The sequence below is a fragment of the Typopeltis vanoorti genome, chromosome 9 (genome assembly GCF_054136105.1).
Source record: "Typopeltis vanoorti isolate ZY-2024b chromosome 9, IOZ_Tvanoo_1.0, whole genome shotgun sequence".
Classification (NCBI taxonomy): Eukaryota; Metazoa; Arthropoda; class Arachnida; order Uropygi; family Thelyphonidae; genus Typopeltis; species Typopeltis vanoorti.
Window position 1 is genome coordinate 64,170,507 of NC_143557.1, and position 20,503 is coordinate 64,191,009.

The following is a 20,503-nucleotide window of genomic DNA, read 5'->3' on the forward strand; positions in this document are numbered from 1 at the left end:
GAAGTTTGATAACTAACATACCTAAGAAACGATAAACAACTTTTTTATTTCTATGCCAAATAGAAAATGCTTATTTTGTTTTTAACCATATGTTTGTGCTTAATCATCATATTTTAGTTTTATTCTGTTACATGTAATACTTAAAATGCTGAGTATTACTTTCTAAAGTGATGCAAGCCCCATCAATCAATTACTGTGTAGCATGTGTTAACCATTTGTTGCATAAACAATGAAGCGTAATCTGAAGTTGTGCTGAAAAGTTGGGATAATCACCATGAAGAAATTGAGGTAGAACTATATAGCTTGCACATAATCCTACATATTTCCCCACGAAGTGTTATATACTTGTTACAATGCTACTGCATCATTTGCAATCCTCTGAAGAAAAAAGTCTTTCCTTTGTTGCACAAACTAGCCCTCAGCTGTAGATATGATATGACTTAATTATCCGTGGTAAATTTTGTTTCTTTGGGGAATAGGAAATAGTTAGATGGAGTGAGTAAGGAAGACATTGAAGCCCAAGTTGTGTGTTTTCTGTTGGGTTTCGTGAGCAGTGTGAACAGGTGCATTGTCTTGCAAAAGCAACATGCCTCTGCTGTTGCCTTTTGGCAACAGCAGAGGCATGTTGCCAAAAGAAAAAGAAAGAGGCATGTTGCCTTCCCTGCTGATATTTGGGTTTGGAACTTTTTTTGGCCGTGGAGAACCTTTGTATCTCCATTGACTCTTTTTTGGTCTGGGTTATAGTGATGATGCCATGTTTCATCAACAGTCATGATACGAGCCAAAAAATTTGCAACTGATTTCTCAAAATGACCCAAAATTCCTTGAGATGACAGCATGTTCTCTCTTTTGGTTGGCATTCAAACATTTGGAGACCCACTTTGCTGAGAGCTTCTACATGTCCAGATGTAGGTGGATAATGACCCCAACTCATTTCCTGGATATCTCCCAGAGTCTCTGCAATGTTTTGTTTGGCATTCATCTATCATCAAGTATCATGGCATGTACTGCATTGATGTTTTCAGGCATGGTTGCTGTGGAAGATCTTCCTGATTTGGGGACATCTGTTGTCTCAAGATGCTCAGTTTTAAACTTGGCCACCCATTTGGCAACTGTTGGATATGCTGGGGCACAGTTCCCTAAAGTCTCCCACAAAGTTTGGTGAATCTCAGTTGTGGAGTTTTCTTGCAACACGAAAAAACTTGATGACAGCCTGTATTTCGGTATCTTCGAATTTCTTCAAAACCTTGATGTGTCTTCTTGATATATCATTGGAAAGAAAAAGAACAAATTATTACACTTTGATGGAACATGGGGATTAAAGGGTTTAACCCCCATGTTCCATCAAATAAAAGGGTTTTAATTTTTGTTCTGGGTGATTATCAGAACTTTTCAGCCCCCCCCCCCCCCTTATACATTTCCACAATTTTATTATACCTTTTGAGATGCAGCAATGCATCTCAAAAGGTATAATAAAATTGTGGAAAATTGTATTAAGAGGAAAAACAAGGATATTTTGAACTATTGAATGAAGTGAATCTATTGATATGGTTTGAACACTATCTCTAATGCATGTCCAATGTCTTATTAGAAATATTTAGAACATATAAAATTGATAAATTGAATATGATATTAATATTTACAAGGCAACCAATGAAAGAAGTTAATTATTATCCTCAGACCTCCATGGAGTCAAACTCACCATACTGTGCCTTAGATATACTCACATTCTCAGGCAGTGCATTCTAATTATTCACCACTCTCCATACAAAACACCCACTTGTCACTCCTTACTCACACCTCCTTATACAGCATGAGATGATTTCATGTTCTACCACCATTCTATGAAAAACCTTTACAACATTAATCTGAAGAAACTCCTTACCAACATATCTATATATATCACCTCTATTCCTCCTATTCACTAGATTGTAAATGACATCTTATTAACCTTTCTTTATACTTAATATTCCACTTTAGTCAATTGCCTCTGGACCTTTTCCAATACCTCTTCATCCTTTTGAAAAACCAGGTGAATCTCTGCATCACCTGATCAAGCTCTTATACCACATCATTGCCAGACTTCGGAACAGAGAACACGTGTGAAAATGTGTCTGATGTAACAGCAGATAGGATTGAAAGAGAGGTTAAAAGTAATCTGACTGAGAGAGAAATGTTGATCATAAGAATAGTAGTATGATGGATGTAAAGAATAAAGAGTTTGGCTGTAATGAGGGAGATAGCTTGGTTACGTGGGGTAATACACATGATGAAGCAAGAGCTGCAATGGATGCAGGAACATCTGGTGAGTGGGTCAGCTGATATCAGAGAAATGAATGCTTGACTAAGAGAGAAGGAAAAATCAAGGAGCGAGTCTTGTACAGCGATTTTATCATAAGAGGTGTGATTGGCGAGAGATTAACAAAATCGTGCTTTGGTAAAATTAATGTTAGTTGAGGCTATTAGTGCACATAAGGGTAAAGTGAAGGAGTTGATCGTTTTGGCTGGAACAAATGATTTGAAAGGAGAAACATATGGCATGAGGGAGGACATGAAAGAATTACTGGAAGTAGCCAAAAGAAAAGAGTGAGAGTTAAGATAGTGAGTCTGTTGCCATGGTATGGCAGAGTAGAACTGAGAAGGGCCATAATAGCAAATGACTTGATGCACAGATTATGCAGTTTGAAAAAAAGTAAAATCCAGCTATATAAAGTAATCCTCAAATCCATACTTTTGTACAGCTGTGAAACATGGACAATGATCAAGAGAGTTCAAAACTAGTTACAAATATGGGAACTAAAGGTATTAAGAAAGATCTCTGGCCCAGTTAATGAGAATGGACTTTGGAGAGTGAGAAACAACAAAGAAATAATGGAGAAATTCAATGAAGTGGATATTATTACTGAAATAAAGGTGAGAAGACTGAGATGGCTAGGACATGTTCAGTGAATGAGGGATGAGAGAACTAAAAAAAAAAAGTCTTCATGTTTGGACCGGGTGGATCTAGACCCAGAGGACGATGGCTTGACAATGTGGAGGATGATTTAAAGAAAATGAGAGTAAAGAATTGGAGGAACAAGGCACAGAATCGTGAAGAAGGGAAGGCTATCCTGAGACAGGCCCAGGTCCTAAATGGATAATGCCAAGGATTAGTAGTAGCTTATGCAAGGGGAATAATGTGGAGTGAGTTTGATGGGTGAATAAATTCAAGAAGGATGGTTTGCATCTGAATGGATTTGTGTTCAGTCTAGAAAAAAGTGTTGTTGAGTGAAGTGAAAGTGGATGTGCAAAATCAGGAAAACTGGAGGAGGAGCTGTTGAGTATAAGAACAGCGTATATAAAATGCCTAAGTTAGAGCCACTGTAACAAACTAGAATAGAATAATTAGTATAAGGCATCAGGATAGCAATGGGGCCTCAAGGGGCTTTTGCAGTCTATGTACACTAATGCTAGGAGCATTTGGAACATTATCATCAAATTCCCGATATATACCCTCAAGGGGGGGGGGTACAGGATATGATCGTACATGAAAAATTTACACCATTACTCACTTCCTATCTACAATTGTCCTTCAAATCAGTCTGTTACCTGTAAAGACTCCAATATTATCAGGTCTTATACTTCTGTCTTCTAAGTCTTTTTACTGCATCAATTCACTTATATCTTGGTCTTCCTCTAGGTCTTTTTCCTGCCAACCTGGCAGAAAACAATTGTTTTGCTAATCTTTCCTCTCCCATTCTGCTTAAGTGGCCATACCACCTGAGATTAGCTCTGCTAACACATTCCTGGATGCTGACAATATCAAGTTCTTTCCTAATATCCTTGTTTTTAATATGATATTGCCATTGATGCCATCTGTTCATGCCCCTAATCTTTCTTAGGACTCTCATATCTGCAGTCTCTAGTCAAGTGTTTTACTTCAAACCCAACTCTCAGATCCATAAGTTAAAATTGGTTTGTATATAGCTAATTTCTCTCTTATTCTATATAAATTTATTCAATTGACTTCCTACCATACCAGCTTTGTTGATTCTTTTGTATATTTCCATATTTAATTTATCATCTTCACTAAAAATTGTGCCCAAGTAGCTGAAATGATTTACTTGTTCTATAGGTTCTCCATTCACAATGCAATTCATATTTTCAATGTTTCTGCCTATTTTCATTGTCTTTTTAATGCTGACCTTCATACCATATCTATTGCAACAGTTATTCAGTTTAGTCAGGGAATCTTGCAGACTTCCAGCAGATTTATTTAGAAGTATAACATCATCTGCATAAAGTAAAGAGCTGAGATTAACATCTCCAATTTTGATATTAGATTTAATACCACTTTCCTTCATAAAGAGATCCATATAGATAATGAATAACAGACTGGATAATGTATATCCTTGTCTGACACCAGATTTAACATTAAACCATCTCCCTGTAGTTCCTTCAATTCTAATTGCTTGATACAATGCCCCACTGACACCATATAACTGTAGCTTATATTGAATAGCTTCTCTCTTGGAACCGTCATGTGTCTTTTCCATATCTACAAAACTTAAATACAGATCTTTGTTATATTCCCATGATTTCTCAACTATCTGTCGTAAAATGAAAATCTGATCCTGACAGCCTCTATTTGGCCTGAATCCAGCTTGTTCTTCACCACGCTACTCTTCCACAATCCTTCTGAACCGTTTCTCAAGTATACTTGCATATATCTTACCAGGAACACCTCTGTAATTCTCACATTGTTTTATTTACCTTTTTATATATGGGTACTAGTGGTGGCCCGTGAAGTTTTAAATGGGGGTGGTGCCTATACAAAATAATTAAAAAAAAATTCTTTTTTTCCTAATCAGTAACCAATTTATTAATAGATAAATCTAGATTTATTTATTAATAAACTGGTTACTAATTAGGAAAAAGAATTTTTTAAAATTATTTTGCATAGGCAGCACCCCCACTTAAAACTTCATGGGCAGCCACTGATGGGTACTATAAGAGCTCTACTCCAATCATATGGAATTCGTCCCTCTGTCCATGAGAGCTCTACTCCAATCATATGGAATTCGTCCCTCTGTCCATGAGAGCTCTACTCCAATCATCTAGAATTCGTCCCTCTGTCCAAGCCTTCTGAACTATGCAGTGCAGCCACTGTAAGACTTTTATATCTCCATACTTGAGCATTTCTGGTCGAATATCATTACTCCTGCTGCTTTTCCACATTTCAGGCTTTTCTACTTGTATGGATATGTATTCCTGACTGCTTTTTTACCACTGTGTTGTCATCACTGCTTGTTTCATTTAGCATGCATTCGGAACAAAGGGAAATAATTTTTGGCATTGATTAGTTCATCCTGACCAGAGGTTATTTGCATTAGCGAGATATGGCTGACAGAAGATGAAATAGTTAGTGGGATAGAATGTGAAGGGTATAGTGTGTTCAGGTAGGAATGAGAGATATTCATACATTGGGGGAAAGGAGTGTTATTGATGATAGCTGATGAACTGCAACCAAACAAAGTAGAAGTGCAACTGCGGGCAGGGGTGCTCCGGCCATATGTGCAATGTGTGCGATGCACACTGGTGCCAGGATAGTAAAGGTGCCAAAGAGGAGGAAATACTTTAAAAAAAAAACGTTTTTTTAAAGTGATTTTTTTATTGGGGGGGGTAAGGGCACCAACTAAAGTTTTGCACACAGGCGCCAGACACTATTGGGTATAGGGGTGCCAACCAATGTTTTGCACACAGGTGCATCCCTGACTGCAGGCCAGTGAAAATAGCACATATGAGGCTATCTGATGTGAGATATCGGCCTGCAGAATAAAATATACAGTTGGATGCTTCTATAGACTAGGAGATGGAAAAGATGATGAGGATAGTATGCAAAAGCAAATAAACTCTATGAGTGGAGGGTAGGTAATTATTATAAGGGATTTCAACTATGGGAACATGGGAGAAAGGAAATGGAATTTATGCAATTACTAAACAATAATCATCTGAGACAGCATGTGATGGAATATACTAGAGGTTTGAGAGTACTCAGTCTAGTAATTTCATCTGAGAATTTGTCTATAACCCATATGACTACGTTGCTGCCAATTCTTGAAGGTGATCATATGGTCTCGACCTGAGGTGTGTGTGTGTGGGGGGGGCTAAATGTGTGGAATTTGCAGTTAAGAGTGGATATATGTGGAATTACAGGGCTGGCGACAAGCTTAGGAGATTGCATGGGTTAGTGCTATAGCATATTAAACTATAGAAGTTGGTCAAGAGGTGGTTTTGTGAAGGGTAGGTCATGCCTCAGTAACTTGTCCATGTTTTATAATAGTAACAGCTCTGAGTTGGATAAAGGGAATGGGTTTACAGTGATACTGCTGGACTTTGCAAAAGCCTTTGACAGGACACCACATGGATTGTTAATGAAAAAATACAGCACATGGGGATGGATATAGGGTTGGTGAGGTGGATAAGAGGGTGGTTGATGGAGAAATATCAGAGTACTTTATTCAGGAGTAGAGTCTAGAAGGCCTGTGACTAGTGGCATGCCACAGGGCTCTGTTCTTAGGCTGCTACGGTTTAATTTGTACATAAATAATATAGAAAAGGATCTGAGAGGAACTGTTCAGTTGTTTGCCGCTGATGCAAAGTTGGGTCGATCAATACATGTTAAAATTTTGCAGGATGATTTGGATAGACTGGCAGTCTGGTAAAAGGAGAATGGATGTCAATTTAATGTGGCAAGTGGTAAGGTTACACATTTTGGGATGGAACTGTACTCTAGGAAATTGATGAAGCCAGAGATTTGGAAGTTTTAGTGGAGTTTAGAGAGCAGTGGCTAAAGCAGCTCATCAGATTACTTGGTTACTGAAGAATACTTTGACAAACAAGTTGTTATTCCTCTTTATCAAGCCTTGAAAAGACACCATCTTGACTACTGCATGCAGATCTGGTTACCTGGGTTTCTTAACAATGAGGAAGAGGTGGAGAGGATCCAGAGTTTAGTGACCAAGATGGTAGCAGGTCTATGGAATGAACCTTGTGAGAACAGGTAAGATTGTGGGTTACAGAAACTGGTTGACAGACAGAAATGGGGGGGGGGGTGACATGATTGAGACATACAAATTACTGAAGGGTTTTTACAAGATTAATACAGAGGAAATTTTTCAGAACAGGTCTGGTAGCGGGAGAAGTAGGGGTCCATCCTTGGAAACTTCTACACCAATTAACAAGGATGTTAGAACTAGATTTTTTGCTTGGTGAGTGGTGGAGGAATGGAATAGGTTGCCAAAGAATGTAGTAATGGGAACCCCCAGCCCCCTTTTCCCATAAACCCTTCCTCTAAAAAAACAGTTTCCATTTTCAGCCCCCTTTTCATCATTTTTCCCACCCTACAAAAAAAGCGCTCCACCCCACCCTTAAAAGTAATATATGTATATATTATATAAAAAAACCTGGGTTTTTTCAAATTAATTCTCTCACATTGCCTAACCTCCCCCCCTCCCCCTTTCAACATCATAACAGCAGAAATATGCACACCGCAGAAAGAAGACAGGCAATTACATCCACGAAAAGGTATGTGCGAATTTCTTTTATTATCCTACATATACTTGTCTCTAAAATACATCTGCAATGCCCTAAGAATTCTTGAGTAAAAAAGCCAATGACATTAAAAAAGGGGCACTCCTAAACAAGAGCAGGCAAAATAGCTGTAATAATAATAGTTTTTAAGAGGAGTAACATGGGAATTTTCCCAGAAATAATACACATAATAATTATTTCTTCATGTTAATATTAGTATTTAGAAGAAACAATAATACAAAACCTGAAGAAACCCTCAGTTTTATACCATGATGTGGCAGTAAGATTTCCAGTGCAGTACAAGAAAACAAAATGTTGGCAGGCATTCTTGTAAGAAAGTCTTCTGTATTGATGAGCCACTGTAGTTATTGTGAGTGCATTTTCAGAGAATCTTTTCAAAGAAAGAAATGATAGGCATTATGTGACCTGGAGAAAGTCCATCCTCACCAAGTCCTTGAATTCCTTAAGTATAGCCTGTATAATAACAGTAATAATACTCAATCATATATGTTCAACTATGGACACATAAAAGTCTACAGTGACATAATTCAGAAGGTTTGAATTCCAGGCAAATGGAGCAGAACTATTTATAAAAAATAAAGGATTTTTTTAAAATATAAACCCAGTTACAGAACCTATTGCATACTGGTGCTGTGTTAGCAAGAGTTAAGGGAGGAGTGTTTTTATTTCTACATGCTGTATGATATGGACAAGAAACATTTTGTGAGGATGCTCAGAAAAAATAAGCACTTGGAATGCAAGAGGAAGATATGTTCAATGGGTCTGAAACAGCACTCTTAAAGCATGCTGTAGTGGTTAAAACAGTTAGCAAGGGAGATCATTAATCAGCTAGACCATGTTCCTGTCACTGAGTGGGTGAAAAGTAACATGTCAAGCAGAAAAGGATCCAAGATTTTTTGACAATGAGGAAGAAATTAATGCTTGTTTCCAGGAAAGACTAGAGATAAATATCAATGCCTAAAGAAAGATCTGTGTCCAGTAAATTGAAATAAAACTTATGTGACAATCATAGCAGAATTTCCCTAATGAGTGTTCCATGCAAGATTTATGTAAACATATTTGTGAAGAAACTAAGAAAAACTGTAGAAGGTAAATCTGGAAGAGCAAGTTAGTTAAGATTGAGTAGGAGTTATGAGGATTTTAACTTTGACTTAATTATTAAACTATTGATGTAACAATTATTTCTAATCGTGTAGTGTCAAGAGAAAATCTGTTACAAATGCTACAATTCTATTTGTGTAAATGCTTCCTTAAAGTCAGGAGTTAGAATTGTTGAGACATAGTTTGATTTAAAAACAAGAGTACACAATACCTCAACTGTTATTCAATCTATATGGATAACATTATGAAGGAAAGTTATTAAATCGGATATTAAATTCAGCTCTATTTATTTTATGCAGATGATGTTATGGTCGTAAGTAAATCTATATGAATAATTAATAGACAAATTTAAGAAACATGGAAATGAACTATATTCTCAAGTAAAAATATTGCCTATTTAGGCATAATTTTTAGTGAAGATGGTAAATGAAATAGCTAACAGAATAAGCAAAGTTGGTAAAGGTAGAGTAAAGTGGATAAGAGAGGAGATCATCAAAAACACTAAATCAAGACCATAAAGTGTTTTAACAACTAATGAAATTTAATGCCATTTTTAATAGTAAAAAGCTGTAATTGGCTATCAGAATCAGACCTATTAACTGGTATTGAGCGTCATGGGTACAATATTTTTAGGAAGGATAGAGTGGATAGGAGAGGAGGGAGTATGCTGCTAATATTAGATGACTTAAATCCAGTTAGAGTTGAGACCTATGAATGTAGTAATACTACTAATATTTCATGTGGCAGTGAGTTTGAAGCCATCTAGTGTGAGGTGGAATCTAACAAGACAAATTACATAGTGGGGTGTTGTTACAGACTTGGTGGATCGGTTGCTGGTGGTGAAGAAATGCATCACCAAATAGAAAAGGTGAGTGCAAAAAGAGTATTCATAATGGGAGACTTTAGTCATCCAAATATTGATTGGGTAGCAGTAGAATCTCATGAGAAGAATGAAAATGCATTTATTGAGTTGTTGTGGGACAACTTCCTCAAGCAGCATGTGACAGAAGGAACTTGAGGTCAAAGAGTGTTAGATTTGATTATAGTGTCAGAGGATGTTTCAGTTAAAGACGTAACTATTCTGCCACCAGTTGCTGACAGTGATCATGCAGTGCTCACTGTTATCTCTTAACTAGATGAAGAAACGCAGGTGTGTGAGGCCAAGGTATTAGAGCTGTTGCACAAACTGAATAAGAATTCAGCAATAGGGACTGATGGAATATCAGCATGTGTGCTGAAAGAGTGTTCAGCTGAACTGGCCATTCCTTTGACCAGGATGTTTAATGAGTCTCAGAACAGGGAAGATTCCACAGGAATGTATGGTAATTCCATTGCACAAGGGTGGTGCAAAGACCAACATATCCAACTATTGACCAATTAGTATCTCAGGAGTGGTGGTGAAGATTTTGGAAAAATTGGTTGGGCCCCACATTCAGAAATGGGTTGACAGTGAAGATCTACTTTGCAATGAATAACATGGGTTTACTAAGGGAAGGTCATGTTTTAGCAACTTGCTCACATTCTATAGCAATGTTACCATTGAACTAGACAAGGGGAATGGATACACCATGATACTTTTGAAATTTGCTAAGGCTTTTGACAGAATATAACATGGCAGACTGCTGCATAAATTGGAGAAAATGGGTTTGGATTATACAATATTAGCATGGATAAGAAGATGGCTGACTGACAGATATCAAAAAGTGCTATATGGGGGATCTGAGTCTGCAAGGTTTAAAGTAACAAGTGGTGTACCACAAGGATCAGTGCTTGGTCCACTGTTATTCAATCTGTACATTAATGATACTGGGAAGGATTTGACAAGTGACATACAGTTATTTGCTGATGATGCAAAGATAGGTAGGGTAATCAGGAATGCCGCTGATATGCAGTCTTTGCAGAATGATTTGAATAGGCTGGAATTGTGGGCATGGGAAAATGGGTGTCAGTAAACGTAAAATCATTCACTTGAATGATTAGATATCCAAGTGCGATTAGACTAGAAGAAACTGATGAAGCTAGGGATCTTGGAGTGTTAATAGATAGGAAGTTGAAGTTTCAGGCCATGTAGCAAAGATTGCAAATACAATCAAAACATTGCAAAATATAATTGCAACATTTACATGTAAAGATAAGGATGTTATTTTGCCTTTTTACAAGACCTCACTTGGACTATTGTGCACAGGTCTGGTCTGGTTTCCATTGTGATTCTGATATATTGGAGAGAGTACAAAGGAGTGTGTTAAAAATGATATCAGGATTGTGCAATACTGATGATGAAGACAGATTGAAAATTTGTAGACAGCAGACACTAGCAAAGAAGTTTGAGACTTACAAACTTCTGAAAGGGTCATACAGGATTTCAATTGATGAAGAGTGGGGAAAGGACAAGAGGGCATTCTTGGAAGCTGAGAATAAGGCCACCAAGAAGGGTGTGAGGGATAGATTTTTCTCTCAGAGGGTGGTGTGTGATTGGAATGAATTGCCATTGGATGTTATGAGTGCAAGCAGTGTGAATGAATTCAAGAATAAGATGTTGATAAGATGAATAAGAATATGATAGTTGGTGTGTGTGTGTAGTATGTGGCCCTCCATCGATTAGTCTCTGACTCCCTGGAGGTCTCTCTTAATAATATAATTGCATCAATCCACCAAACATAGATATGAATACTACATGTTGTTTGGCACTAAGAACAAGAAACAGTGATAGTAAAATTGACATTAATGACTGTTCGTGAAGCGTGCAGTCAAAAACCACAAACTGATTTCTATAAGCAGAAGCTTGAGTAAGAGAAACTTGGAAAAGTCGGGGATCATTATCAATTCAGGCTACAATAAAGTGTGCACACGTTGGATGCTGTATCAGTTGACCAGCAAAATGAAACAAACAAGATTGCAAGTTTGTCATGAATTGTTTCTACATTACCAATAATTGAGTAATTTTCTTCACAAAATCTGCAGAGGAAAGTTTGATCCATCATTACAACCCTGAAATAAAAATCTCAGCTGCTGACAAGTGAATACCAAATGTCTTTTCTGAAGTATTTTCTGTGGTTTATTGGGACTATATTGTGAAAGGGATAATAAATTTCAAAGTTATATGATCATGTTCATGGCAATGAAACAATACAAGGTTGGACACAAGTGCGCTCACTTTCAAACATCCTTTCATTTAGAATGGACCTGACTGATTATTTCTTAAAGTGAAGATACATCATAAGAGTATCCATTTTGAAAATGATGATCAAAGCAGTGAGAAAATGGTTGCAAAAACCACTGAATTATTTCATGCAACAGCCTTGAAAAACTTGATACACGGGAGAAGTATTGAAAGCAAAAGAGGTGTTGAGAAATGGTATATGAAAATAAAATCCAGATTTTAAAGGATCTTTTTATTTTTATTTCAATAACATATCGTTTCTGGGTGAGGAGATATCACAACAAAAGGATTACTTTTTTTGGAATGTCTGCAAGTACTTTTTGCTTCTGAATCTTCTTCCTGTCATTCTAGCATTGAATATCTGTTTTTCTAATCCCTTTGCATTGTTTGTGTCCATACCACCCTTAGATTAGCTCAGTTCACACATTCTTGAATGCCAATGATGTCAAGTTCCTTTCTAATACAGAAAGTCACAACAGTTCACGTAGTATTATTTCCAAGTCTCTATGGAATCCAAAGACTCATCGTGGTAGGTCAAACATTCACAGACTACAGTAACTATAATACCTTCTGTCTTGAATATGTTCAATGTTGGAGCACTCACCATACATTGTGGCAATGCATTCCACTTATTCATCACCTGGCAAACAAAAAATATCCTTTGCACTTCCTTACATGACTTGTATACAAGGGTGGTCAGAAAAGTTCTCAACCTAACAATGAAAAAACAAATTTATAATTTCCAAATTATTTTAATTTTTCAACATAATTTCCCTTAAGACTAATACATTTATTCCAGCGATGCACCATTACCCCATCCCTGTAGTGCTTCTGATTTTGCAAAATACCCCTCTACAGCTGCAATCATCTCTTGATTTGAAGAAAAATGCTGACCAGCGAGGAAGAGTTTGTCTTGGGGAGAGATAGATGTTAAGGGGGAGCCAAATCTCAGGAATAGGATGGATGTTCCAGCAATTCATAGTGCAGATCACTTAATTTTCCCATTGCCAAAATGTGGGCAGTTGCATTGTCCTGATGAAAGATGATTTTTTTTTCTTCTGCAAACCAGGTCTTTTCTCAGGAATTTTTTCATCTAGTCTGGTTAAAAGATCAGAATAATATTCCCCAGTTATTGTTTTACTCTATTCAAGAATAATAAACAAAATGCCTTTAGAATCCCAAAACACTGATACCATGACCTTTCCTGCTGATGGAACAGACTGTTTCTTTGGTGCTGAACAACAACTGGCTTCTGTCCACTGTCTTGACTGCTGTTTGGATTCTGGTGTGTAATGGTGAATCCAAGTCTCATCCATAGTAATAAATCGATGCACAAAATCAGTTTTATTTTTGTTAAAATATTCCATGCACTGTTAATTCACGTGAGTGCGTTTTTGATCTGCTGTGAGCAAGTGCGGCACCCATCTTGCACAAAGCTTTTTCATTTGCAATTCTTCATGGAAAATATATCCTACACGCTCTTTTGAAATGGCTATAGTCTCGGCAATTTCACGCACTTTGACTCACCAAATCATCCAATACCATATCGTGCGCTCAAACAACGATTTCTGGTGATGTTACCCTTTTTGGGCATCCTTCACGTGGATCATCTTCAAGGCTGGTACAACCATGTTTAAACTCGGCAGCCCATTTCTTAATTGTTGAAAACAAAGGAGAAGAGTGCCCATAAATTTTTATGAACTTCGAATTAATTTCTTTTGGTTAAACCTGCTTTTACAAAGAATTTTATAACCGCATGATATTCAATTTTATCCATTTCAAGGGATACAGACAACACTTTTGCTTCAGACAACTGTTTAAACAAACTACTTGATAGAATGACTTGCAATTTCACATGGATGCTTATGACAGATGTACCAACTTAGGAAAAAAAAAAAAATCTTGCTGATAGTATTGCCATCTATGGTCAAGGCGAAAAACTTTTTTCAGACCACTCTTGTAGTTTCCAGGCATAACCTCTTTTTCAAAAATCCAGATTCATCCATTTCATTCATTCTTTATCCTCCAAACCAAAGGGTGGTCTGAAAACTTTTCAAACCACCCTTGTAGTTTCCTCTTTATATATCCTCTTTTTCAGAAATCCATGATTCATCCATTTCATTCCTACTTTATCCTCCAAACCATAGCACAATCTGACAATTATCACAAGTAATTAATTTCTGACTGCTGATTTCTCTTTCCTTCAACTGATCAAGTCACTGCATATTGCTAATCTGTTTCCTTAATTTATCATAGTCCTTTGTTCTGTAATTCCACACATCTCTTGTGTTTTGTGCAGCTTATACCTGCCTAGCCACTTACCAAATCAAAACCACATGATCACTCTTCCCAATTGGTGGCATTATGCTGACATCCTCTCTTATCACTGTATTATTATTATGAAATTTAAATTTAATCTAAATCAAATCTAACACATAAATCTCACATATTGCTTCTACTATATACCGAATAAGGTAGTTGTCCGTATCTCGAGGAATTTGATCTCTTTACTGACACATATTTTCTGCTTCCACTTCCATGGTTAAAGCACCCATTATTATCACCCTCCTGTCTGAATATTTCAGAATCATCTCTTTCTGCATTTCCTAGTCTGTAGCAACAATCCCACTAAATATTTAAAAATTTGTGGGTGAGGGATAGTAGCTTTTCCCTTTCCATAGCCTCACACCAAATGGCCTCAAAGCCATTATCATTACTGCTTTCTTCAAGTTTCACAGTGAGAGTACACAACTCATATGAAATCATCAGTAATACCCCACCTATCTTTTTGAAAAATGTTATAACTATCACATTCCATTCCTGTGAATATGTCATCTCACTGACACCAATGATTTGTGAACTGACTGACTAGCTGTATCACAAACTCTGCACCCTTATTTTTAATATACCTTGCACTGGTATATAAGCATAGCAGCTATCCCTCTTTCCTTTAATCATTCAAGTCCTTTAAACCTGCTGTTCCCATTGAGGCCATCCCTATCTTGTTGTCCTTCGTCCATCTTCTTTAGTGTCTTTCCATCCACTGCTGAATATATAAGCCCCCTCTAACTTTCCAGTTCTGTCTGTTTTTAGCCAATGTCCACCATTTCATGTCAAATCTTTGTAGATTATCAATCCATCTTTGATTACCATTCCTTCTCATGGTATCCATTTAGTGCTTAATTTTGTCCACCTTTTGTCTGGCAGTTTATTAATATGGCTGGCCATCTACACTTTACAATATCTTCTACCCCGGTCATCTCTCTCTAATTCTAGTGTTTCTTATTGTATTCCTTCTCATTATGTGGAGTGCATTCTTCTCTCCAAGACTGTAATCCAAAGGACTACATACAACCTGTCTTCATTTCTTAGTTGTTGCCCATGTCTCACTTCCATAATAAATTGGTTGTGTGTCAGAGAATGATGTAGTTACAGGGATAGAATGTAATGGTTATTGTATATTCAGAGAAGATAGAGGGCATAGGGCAGGAGGAGGGGTATTATTAATGATAGCTGAAGAACTTCAACAAAAGTAGAAGTCAAGAAAGATTGTAGAACTGAAGGAAATAGTTCATTTGAGACTGTCTGGTACGATAGAAGCAAATAGGACAAAATATATTGTTGGTTGCTGTTATAGACCTGGGAGTATGGAATTTATACAGTTACTATGGGATAATTACTGGAAATAGCACATGATGGAAGGGGCCAGGGGGTTTGAGAGTGCTGAATCTAGTAATAGCATCAGAAGATCTATCTATAATTACAGTATCAACTTTATTCAGGGAAGGTGACTATGCAGTCTTGTGCTGGCAATTATGACAAACTTAAGAGGCAATATGGAGCAGTACCATGACATAAGCAACTACATGGAATGAATGTCATTAGTGCATGGGAAGCAGGCAAGAATTTTTTGAGTGAAGCAGTATAAATTGAGTAGGAATTAAGTGAATGACTAGTAATATAAAGCAGGAGCTGCAAAAAAAATAAATAAAAATAAGCATTGTGGAAGGAATATAAACAACAAGGTGATCAGAATGCCTATGGGCAATATCCTTACACAAGCAAGAAGGATAACTAGTATGATAAGGAAGACTAAATCAGTGAAAGAAAATTAGCTAAGCAGGCCAAACTAAACCCAAGAATTTTTTTTTTTTTTTGCTATGTAGCAAGTAAGAGAAAGAATGATTATGGAAAGCTAACTTTACTCAGTGCTGATGGTAGGAAATTGGCAGAAGAAATAGTTCAGTTACTAAGTGATCCCTTTGTAGTTACTGAGGTGAGCACTGAAATACATGAACTCGAGGCACTCAGTATAGTGAAAAATATCAATGTGAATACAGCAGTGTGCCACGAGAATGTGCAAGTGGATTGCCAGTGGCTCTTGATGAAGTTGTTTAATCTACGTCTCAGCTTTGGCAAGGTTCCCAGGGGGAGTGGAAAAAGGATAAGATAGTTCCATTACATAAAGGTAGCTCTAAAACAGAAGTAGTAAATTATAGACCAATTAACATCTCTGGAGTGGTGGTTAAAGTATTGGACAAGTTGTTTAACCGACCAATGGGGATGAAATAGTGACACCAAATTGCACTTCTTATCCATGTTATTCAATGGTTTTTAGAGCTTCGTATCCAGATTTATCGCGACATCTATAGACGTCATGGCCAGTTGGGGGGTTAAAAGTAAAATTCAGCAATGGGTGGATAAGAATATGATACTCTATAGGGGGACATTAGTATTAAGTTAGATTTAAGGTAGTCTGTAAGCTAGGTTAAGATGAGAGTGAATAATAGTTGTGCTTGGTCAAATATTGAAAATGAAGTAAAGGTGCAAGTTTGGCTGGCACTTGTCCTGGCATTAGTGACAGCACGAAAAAAAAAAAAAAAAAAAAAAAACTAGTGTTTTAAATATAGGTACTGTTCTGTGCTGGCGAGCATGGCTAATAGTCGTCCTGTGGTAAATGCATGAACTGAACACCTTTAGGTTCTTATTGCGAGACAAGAGTACATTGCCAAGGTAGTCCATCATGCTTTAAAGATTACAGGTTAATTTTATCCTAGTGATGGTGGATAAAGATTTGAAATTCAGAGAACATGCAAGAGTTCACAAAATAACTCAGAGGATTACTTGGATGCTGAAGAACACGTTGACAAGCAAAGACAGGGAGATGATTATTCTTTTTTATAAGTAAGTTGCTAAGGGTGTAGTTAGTAATGGCTTGGAGAGTGGTGAATAAGTGGAATGGATTGCCAGAGGTGGTTGTTAGTGCCCCAACAACGAATAGGTATTGTGTTAATGGATAGAGTGGGTCTCCAGCAATGATTTTTTGGAATACCCATATAAATAATCTTATTAAGGTGGGTGCCATGGCTGTTTGTTCCTCGCACTATGATGTCCGTTGACTTTTTTCCTAGTGTGTTTCTTAAAACTAACTAATTGACTAAGGTAAATATAGTCCTCCACAAATTCAATATGACTATCTGTGTTTGATTAATCTTTAAACTTTTTTTCTTGCTTTCTCTATCAAGGTCATTTTAGCATTTCTTGCTATAAGAACAATGTCGACAGTCTGCAATATATTAGTTGACAAGCAAAGACAGGGAGGTGATTATTCTTTTTTATAAGTAAGTTGCTAAGGGTGTAGTTAGTAATGGCTTGGAGAGTGGTGAATAAGTGGAATGGATTGCCAGAGGTGGTTGTTAGTGCCCCAACAACGAATAGGTATTGTGTTAATGGATAGAGTGGGTCTCCAGCAATGATTTTTTGGAATACCCATATAAATAATCTTATTAAGGTGGGTGCCATGGCTGTTTGTTCCTCGCACTATGATGTCCGTTGACTTTTTTCCTAGTGTGTTTCTTAAAACTAACTAATTGACTAAGGTAAATATAGTCCTCCACAAATTCAATATGACTATCTGTGTTTGATTAATCTTTAAACTTTTTTTCTTGCTTTCTCTATCAAGGTCATTTTAGCATTTCTTGCTATAAGAACAATGTCGACAGTCTGCAATATATTAGTTGACAAGCAAAGACAGGGAGGTGATTATTCTTTTTTATAAGTAAGTTGCTAAGGGTGTAGTTAGTAATGGCTTGGAGAGTGGTGAATAAGTGGAATGGATTGCCAGAGGTGGTTGATAGTGCCCCAACAACGAATAGGTATTGTGTTAATGGATAGAGTGGGTCTCCAGCAATGATTTTTTGGAATATCCATATAAATAATCTTATTAAGGTGGGTGCCATGGCTGTTTGTTCCTCGCACTATGATGTCCGTTGACTTTTTTCCTAGTGTGTTTCTTAAAACTAACTAATCGACTAAGGTAAATATAGTCCTCCACAAATTCAATATGACTATCTGTGTTTGATTAATCTTTAAACTTTTTTTCTTGCTTTCTCTATCAAGGTCATTTTAGCATTTCTTGAGCTTCTTTATTTTTTGCTATAAGAACAATGTCGACAGTCTGCAATATATTAGGGAGGTGATTATTCTTTTTTATAAGTAAGTTGCTAAGGGTGTAGTTAGTAATAATTTGAAGACTAGGTTCTTTACTTGGAGAGTGGTGAATAAGTGAAATGGATTGCTAGTGCTCCAACAGCAAATAGGCATTGTGTTATTCAATGGAAAAAATTACAAAGTTTTCCCATGAGATGTTCTTAACAATTTCTATGATAAAGGATCTTCTTGCCTTGCTCCTCTCCCAGTACCAAATTCTATTCCCTGATGTTCTAGCTTTATACAGGCTGTTGAGTTTTGACATACAGTTTTTAATAATCAGATATACTTTGTTTGGATGGCTAGTTGTTTCTGAATGATATAGAGCAGGGTTGGCAACTGGTGGCCCAGAAAGGTTGGCCATACTTACATGGCATGTGGCCCATATATTGAATTATTTAAATAACACATTTTATAATATGAATAATAAAGATAATTTTATACCTATACTTCATGATATTCCCATGCAACTTGGTGTGAGTCCGCGTGAGTCATCATGGGGGGGAATAACAAAGGTGACTTCACCCGACGACAACCAAGATTTTAGCAGGATTTTAACATTGATATAATAAAAATTTATAACTTGAATATTTTTTTCACTCGCTATTTTTTCTTAAACGCTTGCGGCCCGATTATTAAAAATAAAAGTTGAATGTGGCCTGCGAGTGTGAAAAGGTTGCCTACCCCTGATATAGAGAATCAAAGGTTTATTCAAAATCTATGGACAGTAAACATTTGCTTTTTCTATTACTTGGTTAACAGAAAAATTCTGGTAAGTCACACTGATTCCTCTTTGCGTGGAAAGTATGGTCTTCTGGCAAGAAAATCCTGCACTGATTGTGCTATGATGATAACGAGTTTTGCAACAAATACAGCAGCCTAAAGCAGTAATTGTTTGTTCTCTAATCACATCGGTGAACTTAGGTTTAAGACTTAGAGGATAATATGTGATTACAGACATGTCACAAAAAATTATTTCCCGAAGCTAATATTTCATTATTACACCATTGTTTATGTAAATTTAAGTAGCCTTTGGGTATTTCAGTTTATTTACAGGACAAAACAAACACCATGCAGGGTACTGTAAGTTAGCATGAGAGATGGCAAATATAGGGTATGTGTTGGGGCAGTGTAAACTTGGCACAAGGAATGACCTTTCTGAGAGCATGAAGTAATCCCACTCTGGATTTATCAACATTCTTTTGGCTGAATTGTATCTATGGAGGTGAGAATAATTAACTTAAGGCACAGTGCATGAATTCTGTTTGCTATCCCCATAAGATAAGAAATAATTCATATCTTAACTTTTCTCTCCAGTCTTCCTGCCCCCAAAGAACAATACAATATATATATCATGTAGCAATTTTAATGCATTCTTAAAACAAACATATAAAATACAGTTTTTTTTAACTATTAAAAGCAAATAAAGAATATTACAAATATCCAGATACAACACTATCTCTTGCTTCTAAAGTGAAAGTTATTGCCACTTTTGTGATTCCAAGATTAAAAAATACTTATATATACATAGAAAAAATTCAACATAGTTACAGCATACACATAGATATTCTAAAATTCATAACACTCAAAACAAACAATTAATGCTGTAATACTACTGCCTCTAAAGACTGCAAATTAAAAACAAATAACATTAGTTATGTTGGTGGCAGTTATTTACCAAAATAACTTTCTCAGATCAATACATGTGTAATATGAAATATTTACATTGTTACCTAATATTTACAAACTATTATCACAGTTTAGCAGGAACTTTCAAAGAACAACACTTGAGTGACATTTGTAATAAAATGTCAAGTTAAAAGTCATATAGTATTAACACAGCCTCAATAAAAAATTATACATTTCTATATTTGTTATATTATAGCTTATATATTTAATACTTTGAAAAGATATCCCCTTTTTATTGGTACACATTCTGAATTGCTATTAAAAGAAATCTCTTTAAGCCTCATTATTAAATAATTCAATGAGAACTGTTCTCATTTGCAACTATATCACGGAGTATGGATCCTGCGGGTCAACAAGATCTTTCCACTTGCATTCAGCAGTAGAATCCTCATCTCTTTCTTCACTATCATTGTTTGCAGTTGCCACAGTATTGTCACAATCATCAGGATCAAATGGAAGAATCTCTTCTGC

The 20,503-nt window shown here is 36.5% G+C and overlaps 1 protein-coding gene across 1 annotated transcript in view; it reads right to left on the bottom strand.

The window, feature by feature from the left end:
• Positions 1–19,691: 19,691 nt before the first annotated feature.
• Positions 19,692–20,503, bottom strand: part of LOC150103097 (putative ATP-dependent RNA helicase TDRD12) — a 623,943-nt gene continuing 623,131 nt past the window's right edge. Inside the window, exon 29 of the mRNA XM_090397898.1 lies at positions 19,692–20,502. Coding sequence (XP_090254024.1) covers positions 20,354–20,502 — 149 coding nt within the window. The 3' untranslated portion in view covers positions 19,692–20,353. The remainder of the gene's footprint in view (position 20,503) is intronic.